General features: G+C 35.3%; 1 protein-coding gene across 1 annotated transcript; it reads left to right on the top strand.

The window, feature by feature from the left end:
* The first annotated feature begins 1226 nt into the window (after positions 1–1226).
* LOC113272652 (L10-interacting MYB domain-containing protein-like) lies at positions 1227–4637 on the top strand. The gene is made up of 4 exons (XM_026522460.1): positions 1227–1551; positions 3126–3199; positions 3403–3741; positions 4092–4637. The coding sequence occupies exons 3-4, from the start codon at positions 3409–3411 to the stop codon at positions 4635–4637; spliced, it is 879 nt and encodes a 292-aa protein (XP_026378245.1). The 5' UTR covers positions 1227–1551; positions 3126–3199; positions 3403–3408.
* Positions 4638–17343: the final 12706 nt, after the last annotated feature.

Here is a 17343-nt window from a genome sequence, read left to right as displayed (position 1 = left end):
GGAGGCTGCATAATGAATATGCAGTCAGTTTTTGAAAATTTTCCCTAAAACGATGATCACCTCCGATTTTTACGTGAAAAACAAAAATTTGATATTGTTGTTTGTACTTGTTGCGTAGCTCTCTTTAAAAGATTTCCAACGATATAAAATTTGTAAAATTCCAAGGCGCGGATTTTTAGATATGTTATATCCAAGTTGCTGCCAATTATACCCCTGAAAAATTAGATGCATAACGAGTTATCCCTGAAAAACAGTATGCATAACACGTCATGCGGATGCATAAACCGTCATGCAGACAAATTTTAATAATTTCAGATAATTATGGGTGTCACAGAAATATTTATAGGTGTCACAGTATCCAAAATTAATTGTGGGCCTGACAATGAGAATTTTTTTTTTGTGGTCTCCCCCAAGTTTCCCTTTCCCAATTTAAAGGGGATAATAGCAGGAACACCGAACACACATAATTTCTCAGGCTAATTATATGGGCTTGAGAATCCTACAGGTAACAACTATTCTCTTAGTGGCCCAGTCGTAAACCAGTTACTGCGAGGCAACATGGCACGCCAAACATGCTCAGATGTGGCACATTTAACACATCCGGATCTTCTAGCAGCACTACTAGTGTAATATTTCCCAAATTGAAAGATTGGCCAGGTTCACGAATGTCATCACCAAATGCAAAACCTACCCTAAACAGTAAAATGTATTGGTGGAAACAACAAATTGTCTATCTATCTACTCTGCCATGATGATGATTAGAAATATCCCTACTGACAATTTCTCTTTTCTAGCTATACAGTGAGATAGAATAATCAACAAACTATTCACTTTTTTAGCCTGAAATTGATGAAAGAAATACAACAAACAGTCAAGAAGTGGGATCCTCCAGGTCTAGCCTATCTTGCTATGTAAGGGAAAAGAGATGGTGGTGTCATCACTCGCCACCACTGTTGTTATTACTGCTGAGTAAAGGAAAGGATACACAACTAGTCTTAGTCACTCAGTCACAAGCCCACAACCATATGCCATGTGAAGTACCTGACTAGTTTCAGAGAGTTGTTAAAAATCTTAGACCTTGTTTGTTTGCAGCTGACTCGGTGTCTGGATCTGAGTCAACCCCTGACTCGCACCGAGTCAGCACTTAGACTGTTTGGTTTGCATTTTTTATAACATCTGACTCGGCATCTAAGTCGTGCCTAACCCCTGACTCGGTCCCTGTAGAGTCAGGCATGGAAATGCTCCTGAGTCGGTGCCTATTACCCCTGAGTCATAGAAATTGACAAAAATGCCCTCGATATTATATCAAAAAATTACATTTCTTCTTTTCTCATTTTCTTCGTTTGTTCCGTCAAGAGGAGAGATGGGAGATAAGCAACCAAACCCGATCTCCATCATCGCCCTCATCTGATATCTCCTTCGTCTTCAACTGATATTCTCCTTCATCACCTCATCTCATCTTTTGATCTGTTTCATATCATCTAAAAGCTTCCTTTTGAATCATCATCATCTTCAGGTATAATATCCTGGTTAGTGCTACCAAATCATCAGGTATAATTCTTCATCATCATTGTTATTGTAATTGCTAATAATTTTGTTTTTCTTTTTCTGCTATCTCAGATTAGGGTTCTTCGTTTTCATTTTAATTTTTTTTATTAGGGTTTGTTCTGCTATATTGAATTAGGGATTGAGTATGTTAATTGTAGGTTCTTCTGGTGATAGATCTTGGGTTCTATCAATTAATTTTTCTGGCGTTTCTACTGAATCTTGGGTTCTTGTTTACTGATTTCTCTCTGAAGTGATAGATCTTTTCTGGGTTTCTTATGGTTTCTGTAATTACGTAGTTTGAAGGAGCTCAAATGAATCAGGGGATTTAAACCTCTAAACAAAACGTCGCACCAAGTGTTCGATAAAATACATGACTGAAAAAAGAAAAAAAAAAGGGTAAAAGATCTTATTGCATTGTTTTCACATTTCAGTAATGGAATGAACGATTTATGGTTGGATTTAGATTTAATTTGATCATTTAGACACGGGTCTACAAATGACTAATAAATGAGTGATTTCTTTGGTTTTTTATAATCTTCCATAGTTTTATTTGATCATTGTATATAAAAATTCTTATTTCTTTTTAAATATCTTATTTTCCACTTAATTAGTCCATGAAGCAGTATCTGGCCGGGAGATGTTTCTGTTTTACAAGCATGGCTTGATGGAAATGCTAGTAATACTTATAGTCCACAGTTATTAGTTAGTATTGACAACGGGTTGATATGTGTGGTAATACTTATAATTTTTTTTGTTAGTCCTTCATATCACTACGGAAGAAATGAGACCTTGAGATAAATTGTCTGTAAGAATTCCAGTATTAGGCTAACTGTCTTTTGTAATGGCTGTAGACTCGCAGTTCAGAAGATTCGGCTACTTTACATTTTCTATAAATATATATTTATTTTCACATGGGCCTTGTGAATGAGACTAAGGTAATGGTTACAGCCAATGATGATAGTATCACAGTTAAATGTCGGAAGTGAATTGGTTTTGATCCCCATGTGTGTTGCCTAACCTTTGGCTTTTGTTCATCCTATTAGGATAACTTAGCTAAGTTTGTTATGAATGCATTTTATTGAAAATAATGAAAATGGAACTGTTTTAATTGGTTTGTGTTGGTTTAAAGAGGTTTATGAAAGATTTTGAATATTGGTCTCTGTAGCATTAGGTATATAAGTGATAAGGCAGTACTTTCCTTTCCAGAGTTTGAACTGAATATTTCTTATGCTAAAGGTGCCCTATTGACGGGCGGTTGACCTTACTATGCTTTTCTCATTTGTCCAATCAGATTTGCAATTTGTGAAATCAGACCTGTGTTGCTTTAACTGTTTTAATTGGTTTGTGTTGGTTTAAAGAGGTTTATGTACTGTGTACTAGAGTATTTATGAACGTATGTGATAGCACCATCTAATGTGCAACGCGGCTTTTGATGCAGAGACCTCGACATTAGTTTGAAAAAATGATGATGTGCTAGCGCCATCTAAGCCTTTTACCTGCTATGTGTTTTCTCTTATTGTACTCTTCTCTTTTTGGAAAACATTTGCTTATACAAATGCTGTTTGGTTGCATTGTAGGGCTAGTTCGCATATAACCTTATACATTATCTCAGTAGGCAGACATTTGTTTCCATCACTGGATCCTAAAGCAGGTATTTTTTTCTCGGCCTTTCTCCCGTTACATATAAAATAACAATGTAGATTTTTTGAAGTCAAGTTAATCTTTCATCCATAATGAGGACAACAATGCTGATTGCAAAAAAAAAGAAAGATACTCTGTTTACTTTCTCAGTAGTTAGCACACTCTCTTATGTTTCAAATTACCCACGTCTTGTATTGTTTTACTTTATGCTAGTTCTCTATGGAGAAAAAAGAAGATGAAAAAGCAAATAAGATAACTTTTAGGAGCATCCCAGCATTTAGAGGATTATTTATTGACCAATGTTTGGCACAAGCTACTGAGCATGGGTTTTCTGGAACTTCTTTGAAGCAAACTTCGTGGGGAAATTTGTGCAAATACTTTTCTGAGAAGTATGACTGCACTATCACCCAAAAGAAATTGAGAAACCACTGGGATTACTTGCGCACCCAATATGTCACTTGGTCCCGTCTCTTAGCAAGAACCGGGCATGGGTACAACGCGGAGACGAACACTTTTGATTGGAGCGAAGAGCAGTGGATTGAATTAGACAAGGTAAGAGATTGTTTTGGCTTTCTTTGTTGATGTTCTAATCCATGAGGTTTGAGTGACAACAAAGGTGTCTAGTTTCCAGTGCATGCCACTTCTCTATTTTTTTTTAGTGTCTCACTGCACACAGCCATAGTTTTTTTAGTTACTCTCAATTTGTTTTAACTTAAAGAAGCAACAACATCTATTTTATCTTTGGCATCACCTATCCTTGAACTTTTCAGTTTTGAATTTTTTGTAATCTTATTTTTCTAGGTTGTAATACAGCTCTAGATACAGTCAGATTCGGTGTTTTTTTATGATGTTACATCAATCAGCTGAACATATTTATTGATTTTACTTTCTAATTGATGCAGACAATCAAAAACGCCAGTCAATTCAAGAACAAGGGACTGGAAGATGCAGAGAAGTTGCAGAATTTATTCGATGGGAAGTTCTCTACTGGAGTTAATAGGGATACGCCTGGAAGAACGGAACCACCTTGTTCAGCTGGAACTTCTACAACTAATGGATCTGAATCTCGTACAACTCATGGAAAAGAACAAAATCATGAGGATGACAACGAGGTTGATTCTAGTCTCAATGCAAAGGGGAGTGGCAGGAAAAGGAAGAAGGAAATGGAGGAAGCATCAAGTGATCTATTAACTGAGAAAGTTTGTTCTATTGTAACATCGATGGAGACTCATCTTCAACATAAGAAACTTGCTCTAGAAAAGGATAACGCGGCCGAATTCATGAAAGCTTTGGATAATTTACTTGAGACTGATTGTATCACAATGGATGAGTATTTGAGCATAAGTTTAAAAGCTTCAGAGATGCCTGGTTGGCAGAAATTGTTTGTCAGTTTGAAAAGCAATGAGCTTCGTGTTGCCTTTGTACACAAGCTTTTAAAAGAACGTTGAGAAATCTTACGTGATGAGATAGCTAGTCTCCTTTAGATTTGTTGCTTCTTTTATGTTTGTAGGAATGAAATCTTTAGATTTTATTGTTTTGTAATGTTTAATTCCATCAAAAGAAAGAAGTTGTTTAGAATGGAATGGAACAATTTGTGATGTTTCATTAGTGATAGATATTATGGTTTGAAATGTGCATAAGGGCAATTTATGTCCAAAAAAATCCAGTCAATTGAGTCAGGTCTGACTCACAAAACAAACATATTTACTGACTCAGACCTTAGTGAGTCAGATCCAGATGAGTCAGGTGATTTGACTCAGATCCAGACGATTCAGATCCAGATGACTCAGATGACTCAGCTGCAAACAAACAAGGTGTTAGTCATTACAATTTGGCAATACATTAGAAGATCATATATATGGCCAACTGCGCGCATTGGCTGATATATATGACATTAGGACGGACCCATCAAGATCAAATACTTTTTTAAAAAAAATTGGACCTACTCCCACACCAATCTATTCCACAACGCTTGGTCGAATTTAATGATTTGATGTCATATACTGAATTATCAGTCATGTTTGTTAGGCCCTAGTTTGTTGTTTTACTCTCACGGTGTCACCAGCTTATGTAAACAAGGAAATCTCATCTTCTTAGGCCCTAGCAATAGTTTTAATGAACAAATATGTTCAGTTAATCTAATCAGACTTTCCATTAATTATGTTCAAATTGCTGAGCTTTTGGGGATTGGAGAACTTATTTAACCAATAAACCCTAAGGTTTTGGCATGGGGATTGGCAAATGCAGGTGATTTACGAAAACTAGTAATTGTTTTTGCCATTTGGGTCCAATTAACATGGGTCTTTGTTAGCTTGTAACAGACGTTCTACCCCCTAAAGACAGAAAAAATAAGAATGAAATGAGCAAAGTAGCCAAGTGGTGCTGTTGCTTAAATTCGCGTTTCTTAGAAATCGGAGAAAAATCAAGCAGCTTTCTTCCAATCGGCCTAGGTTGTCTTGGGACAGACGCATTCACCAACTACTGTACTGCACCACGTGATACGGGAGAATTATGCAGTATCACCCACTAGCCATCTGTATCCGGTGTCTTTGTTTGACATAAAATTGCAAACGGCCAGATTTACCATCCTCACTTCTACATTGAAATTATCGAACATGCCAAAGGTAAGTGTGTTCGGATGTACGCTCTCCAAAAGTTGGAAGTTGCAAAATTATTTCCGAGTGATTTTTAGAAGCAAAACATTTCAGAATGATTTCTAAAAGTAGAAAAGTCCATTTACCATGAAGCAAAATAATTTTATTTCCGACTTATGTGTCTAACTTCCATTTCTGAAAAAGCAGAAATATTTTTATTTCTGATATCCAAACGCGCTATAAATCCATCCATATACATAAAGTCGTTGACAGTTGACATAAGAATACTAGAGACTATAAAATTGAAAACAAAAAAAAAGCTTTGGAGATAACTGTTTGGTTACCGATATCAGACTTTGCCAACTTAACAAGCTTTAGCCATCTTTCTCGACTCTTCAACATCCATTTCTTACTCTAGTTGAAGTCACTTTTTCTTTCCTAGCTCCATTATTATTTTCCTTTATGCATCCCTTTTACCTCAATAGTTTGATCCAAATTAATTAAAAGGAGGAATGAAACTTGCAAATTACTTCCCCACATGCAACATTCATTAAAACTCTAAAACGTGGAAGCTAGAAACTCCTTGCATGTTTCATAACAGTAGTATTAGTAGTACACTAACCTTTTTTAGATGAAAACCCTGTTTATAAAGATAGATAACTTCTTTTTTTGATGGGAATTGATAGGATAGAGATGAGAAGATCTATGCATTGAATATTTTGGTAAACTCTAAAGCAACCCTAGAAGACTGCCTAGAGGTTTTCTCTTACACACGAGGAACATGAATACTTTGTCCCGCATAATTGGTTTTTAGTACTATTGATTGAACTTGAACTTGTAGAGATAGCTAGATGAAAGAATAGAATTTCCTATTAAGGCTCCGACCATATATCATTCTTATCTTGTTGAATAGCAATAAACATCAACTCAAAAAATGATAGATGGAGGAGTTGTATGTACATGCTGATTTGGTGGGGAGAAAACTCTTAATAAGAGTTGGGGAGTAATTAATCAGTATCATGTGACAATCAAGTAGGAGCATTATTATTCAAATATTGATGATTATGTTACCTAAAAGAACATGGGGGGTTTGAATAATGATTGATTGATCGGTTTTATAATGAGTTTATCCCTTAAATATAATGAGTCATGCATATTGCCTAAATCTATCTATAATAAGTCAATTCTGCCTTTCCCTACCACGTGATCCCGCATTTTATTTCATGTGATGTGTGTACATATGTATCACTCAGTTTATGTAATTACTTGACTAATTAATATTGGTAAATTAAGGACATTATTTTGTTGCTTTTGCAGTTTGACATGGTTGTCTTACTTATTTGGAAGTAAAGAAACTCAATAAGATAGTGAGGAAGATTTGCTCATGCTCAACAGCAAGTTGATATCCAGCGAGCTGAAGCAGATGTTTTTTGGTTGCCTTGCAACATCAACATGCTATCGATACAAAAGCTCAAGTTCGAAATATGCCTGTAATGATGTACCAACATATGGACTTCTCTGATGATAGTTTCTATAGCTCTTTTTTTTAGCTCAAAGTAATCTGAGGTAATTTATTCTGATCTTCAATAATAAGATAGTGCGAAAGATTTGCTCATGCTCAGCAGCAAGTTGAAATCCAACAAGCTGAAGCAGATGCTTTCTTAGCTGCCTTGCAACATGAACATGCTATCGATAGAAGCTTAAGCCCAGAACATGCGTATTACGATGCACCAAGATATGGACTTCTCTGAAGATACTCTCTCTAGCTCTTCTTTTAGCAGCAAGCAATCTGAGGCAATTTGTTCTAATCTTCAACAACAATTAAATTATGAAGCATTTAGTCAAACAAAAATGTAACCCCAAACCCAATTTTGCAAAATCTTCCAAACTTGTTAAACTATCTCCACCATACATACCTAATCATGTTCTACCTAAAAGACATAGATCTGGACATCATTTTAACTTCATTCCAAATTCATGGAACGAAGCTACAGTACTCATCAATGGTTTGGAACAATTGGAGTATTATGGAGAATTATTTTCACTGGCTCTTCCATTACCTAAAAAACCTAAACTTGAAGAAGTTGCACCTAATGTTGTGTATATGCAATTGACTCAAGTCCCTGAGATCAGAGAGGTGACCTTTATAGAACCATCTATAAATTTTTGTGGGCATCCTCACCAATGATTACAAGGTTATTCTTAAAACTCAGCTACAGAAGAAAACCATAGCAATGTGTTAGAGCACTGCTCGGTCGAACTCGCAAGCTTTGCTATCTCAAGCTTGTTTGTCAAGTTTAGTTGTCAAAACTATAAGTCTTGATTTCTAGTCTACTTATAGCTATGTCTCGGATTAGGATAGAATGTGTAGTTGAGTTTTAGACTTCACGGCGTTCATAGATTGAAGACGAAGAACTACTAAGGGGAGCTTGTGGAACTTCATCAACAAAAGGTATGTCGAGACTTGAACTCATCTGTCACTCAAAAGCCTATTTCTATTATATCTCCTATTGAGAAAAAAGTCGTATAACTATATAGACTTTACTTTATACACATTTGATATTTCGAGCTGAGTTTAACTCGCTTACATATTTCTCGAAATATGTGTTGGTAAGCTTTCGCATTAACCAAGTTCATCTTTATTCTTGACGAAAGTCAAAAGATGATCATGTGAAAATCGCCTGGTAACATCTTACATGATTTGTTTTAGACAGTCATTTGATGTAGAGTGGAAATTCTCGTATTGATCTATTGATCACTTGAAAATTGCTTTGAAGCTAATAGTTTGTGTGAGACATCTATTCCCCTCTTCCAAGAATGTTTCAATGATTAAAATGGAGTTTAGAACAGTTATCCATTGATTGGATATATCACAGTATGCATACTTGTATGCTAACCGTTGCAAGTTATTCCAAGTCCGGGAACCATAGTATGCATACCCGTATGCGAACTGGTTTAACAGTTGAAGTCCAGGAACTTAGTATGCATACCCGTATGCGTACCGGCTTAACAGTTCAAGTCCGGGAATTCAACTGAGTTTGGTCGTGAACGACAGTATGCGTACCCGATTGCATACTGGCGAACCCAGACCAAGTCTGTCTACTTAGGTATGCATACCTATTTGCATACTTGAGTGGGTTAAGTTCTAAAATCGATTTGTTCATGAACAAATACATTTATATAATAAGGAATTCAATCTTTTGAAAACCTTGGCTATAACTTTCATGATTGATTCGAGTGAATCAAAATCGATTTTGCTTCAATTGTGTCTTGTAAACTTCTATGAGAATATAAACAATTGAACAACTCTATAACTAGTTTCATTTGAGTCATTTGAACTAGTTGTGATTAAGACGAACAAGGTTGATATGAAAGTGTTCATATGGCTAACTTCGGTTAACTATTGTTGAGCCAACTAAGTGTACACGTTTAGGTACGGTTACCCATATCTAAATGAAGTGACGTTTCATTTTTGTATAACAAGCTAAGTTCGATCTAACGGTTGAAATATATTAGCTTGAATCTAATCAGGTTTTCATCCAACGGTGAGTATTGAATGCTTTGTTACCAAGGTAACATTGATTGCAAACCCTGATTTGAAGACTATATAAGGGAGAACTCTAGCAACTGGGAAACATAATCCCCACACCTCATGTGTGATACTAGTTGCGATTAGAGTCGATATTCCTTTAACCTAGGTTTTTCTAAAACCATTATAGGTTAACGACTTAAAGACTTCATTGGGTTTCTGAAGCCAGACCCAACTATTTTCTCTGTAGTTGCGTAGTTGCGTAGTTTGATCTTACTTTTTTCTATCGTATTGAGTACTATCTTCTCTATGATTTGCTCGAGATTCAATCTCCGATAGGTAAGATAAAAAGTAGTCATAAACATCTTCGTCTCATCGTTTGTGATCCCACAATATCTTGTTCCTCTTCCATACGGTTAAGATTATTGTGAGGTGAGTGATATTACTAGGCTGTTCTTCGGGAATATAAGTTTGGTGTATCAATTGGTTCATGTTCACCTTGATTTATCAAAAGACGGGAAAAAAAACTCGTAGGTATTTTTGTGGGAGACAGATTTATCCATTCAATAGACTTTTATGTGTGATCTAGATTGGTTTATCAAGTCTTCGACTTTGGGTCTTAGCAACTCTTAGTTGTGGGTGAGATCAGCTAAGGGAATCAAGTGCGCAGAGTCCTACTGGGATTCAGAGGCGTAAGGAGCACAATTGTACCTTAATCATTGTGAGATTGGTTAAGGCTCAATTACATTCCAGTCCGAAGCTAACTTGTAGTGGGCTAGAGTCTGTAGCGGCTTAATACAATGTGGTGTTCTAGGTCCCGGGGTTTTTCTGCATTTGTGGTTTCCTCATTAACAAAAATTCTGGTGTATGTGTTATTTCTTTTCCGGATTATATTTTCTGTATAATTGAAATATCACAGGTTGTGCCTAGTTCAATCAATTAGATAATCTAACCTTTGGTTGTTGATATAAATTAATTGGCACTTGAACATTGGTGTTTGGAAGCGTTCAAGTTGTTTCTAATAATAATCAGGCTCGCGGATTTATATCTGTTTGATTAGCTGATTATATTGAGAAACAGAGATATAACTCTTAGATGTATTTTCCTTGGTTGAATCTGACTGTCTAGTTGACTCTCTTGGAAGTATATTGGAGTTAGTCCATATAGATTGCCTAAAGGAAATATTGAGTGTGGTTGTTAGACCCCCACTTTTTCAATTGGTATCAGAGCAGGAAAACACGTTTAAGACCTCATAAGTCTGTGTTTGTAGCAATCTGAATCTATAGATAGTAGTGATATCTCTGACAAACGCATCACCAGAAAAAAAGGTTTTGTTTCTATGAAATCTATTAAAGAGAAAGACTTGTCAATCTCACATATAGATGAACATTTTGTTCCTACGAAATAGACAAGTATTGATATGTGTTACCCTGATTATCTCAGTGACGAATCTGATTCTGAAGTAGAAAGGGAAGCATCCCGAGAGAGTACATCGATTCTAAAACTTGTTAAAATCCAGGCAGTTGAAATCCATAGGCTGAAACACAAGGTCAATACAATGGTTGGTATTGTAAAAGATCGTGATTCCCAACTAAGGGTTCTTCGTGAGGAAAATGTTGTAGTTTGTTCATCCCGAACCTTACTCAAGGCTAAAATCAAAGAAGATGCCTGTGAATTTGAACGACTATTGAGTAATCTCTTTATTCAAGATAAAGGACATTCTGGGGAGTCTGTCATACCAAATACTTCTGACTTTGTTGTGATATTAGAAGATGTGACTAATTCTAATCATGTTTCTCTAATGAAAACATATTCAGAAGCTAAACTGAAAACCCTTCCTATTGCTAAAGAAGTGATTGGTTCTTCCACTGATTATTGATTTACCACGTCTCATGGAAAGAATAAATCTTCTAACGATGTTTCTAATGCTACACACATCTAATCACTCCGGTGATCAGAAAGTATGTCTTTTTTTGTGATTCAAAAGGACATGTTCAATGGAAGAGAAAACTGAAGTTGAATGACATCTACTTTGGTCGACTTCAGCACACCTTAGATTTAGTATTCAAAGGTGTAATTGACATTCAGATGTCTATACCTACTGGTTTTAGTACTCACCCTGTGAATTCTTCCAGGAAAGTCAGTTTAATTTGCTCATTGAACGTTCAGATAAATTGTAGCATTAATACAATTCGGTCAAGGAGATTTCATAAAGGTCCTTCTCAACCTAAAGTGAAGGGTGATGTTCAGGATGCGAGAAAGGTACCGGTAGGTGGAAACAACAGTGGAGATATGAAGGACAACCTTAATCTGATAATTGAAGGATACAAAGATCTTATCAACAGGCTATCAAAATCCTCCATGCAAACTTCTTCTGGTATGGATTCAAACTTAGTCCCATACTTCGATGATAGTAAGTTTTATGATACTTTTTCACATCACAAAGGGTTTCCTCCAAAGATTAGAAGGAAAAAGAGGATTAAACATGAACACAAGGGTTAATTAATCACAAGGGTTGAATTTTTACCAAAAATATTTATTTGATGAGCGTAAAGCTTATACTTGTGTTAATTAATCACAAAGGTTGAATTCTTACTCATGAAAAATCATGTTGAGTAAGATTTGCTAAAAATCAGGTATATTTATTGGTAAAACGTCGTCTTCTTAGTTGAGCTATTTTCTTATCGTCCATAGCTAAACTATTGTCTACAGATAAGCTTTACTTAAGTATTGTTTGTGTCTCGAGAATCTCTTCGATTTTTTTGAAAAAGTTTTTGTTTTAACTAAGTTACCTGCTACTCTTGTGCTCTAAATTTTTTCTCTCTGTGGAAATATAAAAAGTTTTGAGCCAAAAAATTGTGAATGAAAATCTTCACGTAGAAAAATTTTGTTGTCTTCGTTTACCTTGTAAAACGTTACATTACGGTTTTAGTTTTGTTTTTATTTTGGGTTCGGGTTGTGTTCGTACAGGTACCCATTTGCTTGTCACGGACTATATTTAGAAACCCTAAAATTTACCCTCCCTAAGAAACCATTTAAATACCAAACCCATTGAGTCATGTACGCGTACTCTAGGTTATTTTATTTTTGTCAAGAATGTGTTCACCTTCTCGCACTAGTGATTTTTCTAGAGGTTTTCTTGATAAAGGTATTGGTTTCGATTCCAAAGGGATGAAGAAAAGAACCTTGGTAGAAGTTGATGGTCAAAATTCTGATGCCTCATGCTACTATGCTTATACTCATCAAGATGTTGAGAATGATGAGATGGTTTCGTCCAAAGTGGTTCATGATTTTCTTAAATACTTTGGGAACCAAAACTGCAGCTTGTTGATACTATGAAGGTTCTCGATGTGTTAAGAACTAAGTTGAAAAAGGTTAACTCTAACCTTGTTCTCATGAAAACACATGTTAAAGATCTTCTCAATGAGGATATCTTCTCTAAATAAGTAGTGGATGATTTCAATCACAAGCTCAAAGGTCTCAAGACTCGTGAGGGTTCCACAAAAGCTCTTCGATTTCAGTTCATGATCGGTTTTGCTGGCTTAGGAGTCTTTTTGTTTTTAACTTGTTGATTTTTATTTTGTCTAGGAAACTTCTTATGAGAATTTATTCTTGTGTTTTAAGAAGGACAACTAGGGTTTGGAATAGCCTATATTATGATTATACATTGTTATTGCCAACGATTTTCATCTTGCAATGTTTTTAGATTTATTTATTTAAATTCTAAAGTTTATTTGGAAGATGATTTTGCAGTATTAATCTTTATTGGTTTTATATATTGGAAAATTATTATGGGATATGTGTGTTTAGGTCCGTGAAATATGATTGTCCCATATATGTCAAAAGTTAAGTCTATTATGTCATTATGCAAATATTGATGGAGAATAGAATGAACTTTTGATGACAAAGATTAAGTCTATCTTGTCATTATGAAAATATTGATGAAAAAATATAATGAATCTTTGTGTATTCCGCAGTATTGATCTTTCCCTGATCCACTTCTATGTGAAAGTACTGTACGACTCTGTAAGTTCTCTTATGTTGAGCATTTCCGATGAAATTAATCATGGGTTCTCTTATGGTTAATTTAATTGAGTTTTCTGGATAAAAATTCATGTTTCATGTAATTTTTCAATGTCTAAAGAAATCCTTCTTTTCTTGTAAAAAGTAAGGTCGCTCTTGTTTTCCTTTCGGGAATGACATTTTATGGGGGAGAGTTCTTAATTGAACTTGTGTTTAATTGCCAAATCTTTGTGGGGGAGTGCGGCTGTAGAATATTGTAGGAGTTTTCTTGTATCTTACTAAATTCCTTGATGAGTACACAAAGTTTCGACTATGTGAAATCATCGAAGTTGATATGTTCTCTTTAAGTCATGAAGTATCTCTATGAGAATTTCATTATGATCCAACTATTTTTCGTACCTTTTCCAATTTATATTGACAAAAATGGGGAGAATTATTGTGTAGTTCACACTACAAATACATATGGTTTACGGATCATTATGTAAGGGGGAGTGGTTTTCATTGTGAGATAAAGTATTAACTAAGGGGGAGTGATACATATCACCGTAGTATTATTGTCAAAGTTGTGATACGTTTGAACTTTGATGTTGTGTAATAATACTATGACACTGTATAACAATGATTGTGAACAATTGTTTTCTTATTGTTATGGCTATGGATCTTCAACAACTATGATTCTGAGTTAAACACGTTCAGAATCACTGGAGTACTTGGAAGTGGCGAAGATTTCAAGTACTGTTGAAAAACCAAGGAAAACAAGCATTTCGATGAGAAGCTACAAAGTTTATATATTTTGTAATCCATATGTATTGATAGTTTTGTCACTGAAATTGATAAAAGGGGAGATTGTTAGAGCACAGCTCGGTCGAACTCGCAAGCGTTGCCATCTCAAGCTTGTTTGTCAAGTTTAGTTGTCAAAACTATAAGTCTCGGATTAGGATAGAATGTGTAGCTGAGTTTTAGACTTCACGGCATTCATCGATTGAAGACGAAGAACTACTAAGGGGAGCTTGTGGAACTTCATCAACAAAAGGTATGTGGAGACTTGAACTCATCTATCACTCAGAAGCCTATTTCTATTATATCTCATATTGAGAAAAAAGTCGTATAACTATATAGAATTTACTTTATACACATTTGATATTTCGAGCTGAGTTTAACTTGCTTAATAATTTCTCGAAATATGTGTTGGTAAGTTTTCGCATTAACCAAGTTCATATTTATTCTTGACGAAAGTCAAAAGATGATCATGTGAAAATCGCCTGGTAACATCTTACATGATTTGTGTTAGACAATCATTTGATGTAGACTCGAAATGTCTCGTATTGATCTATTGATCACTTGAAAATTGCTTTGAAGCTAATAGTTTGTGTGAGACATCTATTCCCCTCTTCCAAGAATGTTTCAATGATTAAAATGGAGTTTAGAACAGTTATCCATTGATTGGATATAGCACAGTATGCGTACTTGTATGCTAACCGTTGCAAGTTATTCCAAGTCCGGGAACCATAGTATGCATACCCGTATGCGAACTGGTTTAACAGTTGAAATCCAGGAACTTAGTATGCATACCCGTATGCGTACCGGCTTAACAGTTCAAGTCCGGGAATTCAACTGAGTTTGGTCGTGAACGACAATATGCGTACCCGATTGCATACTGGCGAACCCAGACCAAGTCTGTCTACTTAGGTATGCGTACCCGTTTGCGTACTTGAGTGGGTTAAGTTCTAAAATCGGTTTGTTCATGAACAAACAAATTTACATAATAAGGAATGCAACCTTTTGCAAACCGTGGTTATAACGTTCATGAATTGATTCGAGTGAATCAAAATCGATTTTGCTTCAATTGTGTCTTGTATATTTATATGAGAATATAAACAACTGAACAACTCTGTAACTAGTTTCATTTGAGTCATTTGAACTAGTTGTGATTAAGATGAACAAGGTTGATATGAAAGTGTTCATATGGCTAACTTCGGTTAACTATTGTTGAGCCAACTAAGTGCACACATTTAGGTACGGCTACCCATATCTAAATGAAGTGACATTTCATTTGTGTATAACAAGCTAAGTTTGATCTAACGGTTTAAAGATATTAGCTTGAATATAATCAGGTTTTCATCTAACGGTGAGTAATGAATGCTTTGTTACCAAGATAACATTGATTGCAAACCCTGATTTGAAGACTATATAAGGGAGAACTCTAGCAACTGGGAAACCTAATCCCTATACCTCCTGTGTGATACTAGTTGCGATTAGACTCGATATTCCTTTAATCTAGGTTTTTCTAAAACCATTATAGGTTAACGACTTAAAGACTTCATTGGGTTTCTGAAGCCAGACCTAACTATTTGCTCTGTAGTTGCGTGTTCAGATCTTACTTTGTTTTTTCGTATTGAGTACTATCATCTCTAAAATTTGCTCGAGATTCAATCTTCGATAGGTAAGATAAAAAGTAGTTACAAACATATTCGTCTCATCGTTTGTGATTCCACAATATCTTGTTTCGCTTCCATACGGTTAAGATCATTGTGAGGTGATTGATATTACGAGGTTGTTCTTCAGGAATATAAGTCCGGTGTATCAATTGGTTCACGTTCACCTTTGATTTTTCAATAAGAAGGAAAAAAAACTCGTAGGTATTTCTGTGGGAGACAGATTTATCTATTCAATAAACTATTATGTGTGAGACAGATTTGTTTATCAAGTCTTCGACTTTGGGTCGTAGCAACTTTTAGTTGTGGGTGAGATCAGCTAAGGAAATCAAGTGCGTAGAGTCCTGCTGGGATTCAGAGGCGTAAGAAACGTGATTGTACCTTTATCAGTGTGAAATTCGTTAGGGCTCAACTACATTCCAGTCCGAAGTTAACTTTTAATACAGTGTGGTGTTCAAATCTGGACTAGGTCCCGGGGTTTTTCTGCATTTGCGGTTTCCTCGTTAACAAAATTTCTGGTGTCTATGTTATTTATTTTCCGTATTATATTTTCTATTAATTGAAAAATCACAGGTTGTTCTTAGTTCAATAATTAGATAATCCAACCTTTGGTTGTTGATAGAAATTGATTGGCACTTGAACATTGGTCTTTGGTAGCGTTCAAGTTGTTTCTCATAATAATCAGGCTCGCGGATTTATATCTGTTTGATTTTCCGATTACATTGAGAAACAGAGATATAACTCTTAGATGTATTTTCCTTGATTGAATCTGACTGTCTAGTTGACTCTCTTGGAAGTATATTGGAGTTAGTCCATATAGATTTCCTAAACGAAATATTGGATGTGGTTGTTAGACCCCCGCTTTTTCACAATGAATCAGAGTCAAGAAACAACTTGTAGTAACACCTCGTTGATATATATAATGCAAAATCCATAGCTTTGTGAACTATAACAGGAAACTAATAGAGTCTGTGAAACTCTCTTTTTTGTATTTGCTTTCATGTCTTTGTTATCCCCACTTTTGCATTTCAGTATTCGTAAATCTGTTTTTATAAGTTGTTTCAGTAGTAGCTCTTCTTAATTGTATTAGGAACCTCACTAGTTGTAATTTAGTTTCTTTCATTTGCATTTTCAATTTGTTTTTTTTTAGATATATCTTCTACTAATTTTTCTCTCAAACTGTTACTTGCACATCTTATATTTCGTTGCTTCCAGAATAACCTGTAGACATTCCCTGAATTTACTTTCTTCCTCCATGATTGTATAATATACTATGTAGTACAATTACAGACATTACCTGATTTTCTTTCTTTATCCACGTTTTTTTTAACATAGTCTGCAGTACCTGTATTTTTTTTGTTCATTCTGAGTACCAGCTGAGATTTCTTTTCACTGTGCTAAGTCTGGTCTTTCAGGAAATTGTGTACACTCTATCTTCTATTAAGGATTATTGCCTCTATGTTTGTAATTTGTTAGCTAGTGTTATTTCTGCTTGTCTTATTTACAAATTTGTTCGGGCTTATTGTCATCTCTATTAATCTTTCTTTAAACTTATCCTTTTTTCGCGTCTTGA

This window comes from Papaver somniferum, chromosome 4 (genome assembly GCF_003573695.1).
Source record: "Papaver somniferum cultivar HN1 chromosome 4, ASM357369v1, whole genome shotgun sequence".
NCBI lineage: Eukaryota > Viridiplantae > Streptophyta > Magnoliopsida > Ranunculales > Papaveraceae > Papaver > Papaver somniferum.
Note: the sequence above shows the minus strand (reverse complement) of the source record. Positions and strands in the feature narration are given on the sequence as shown.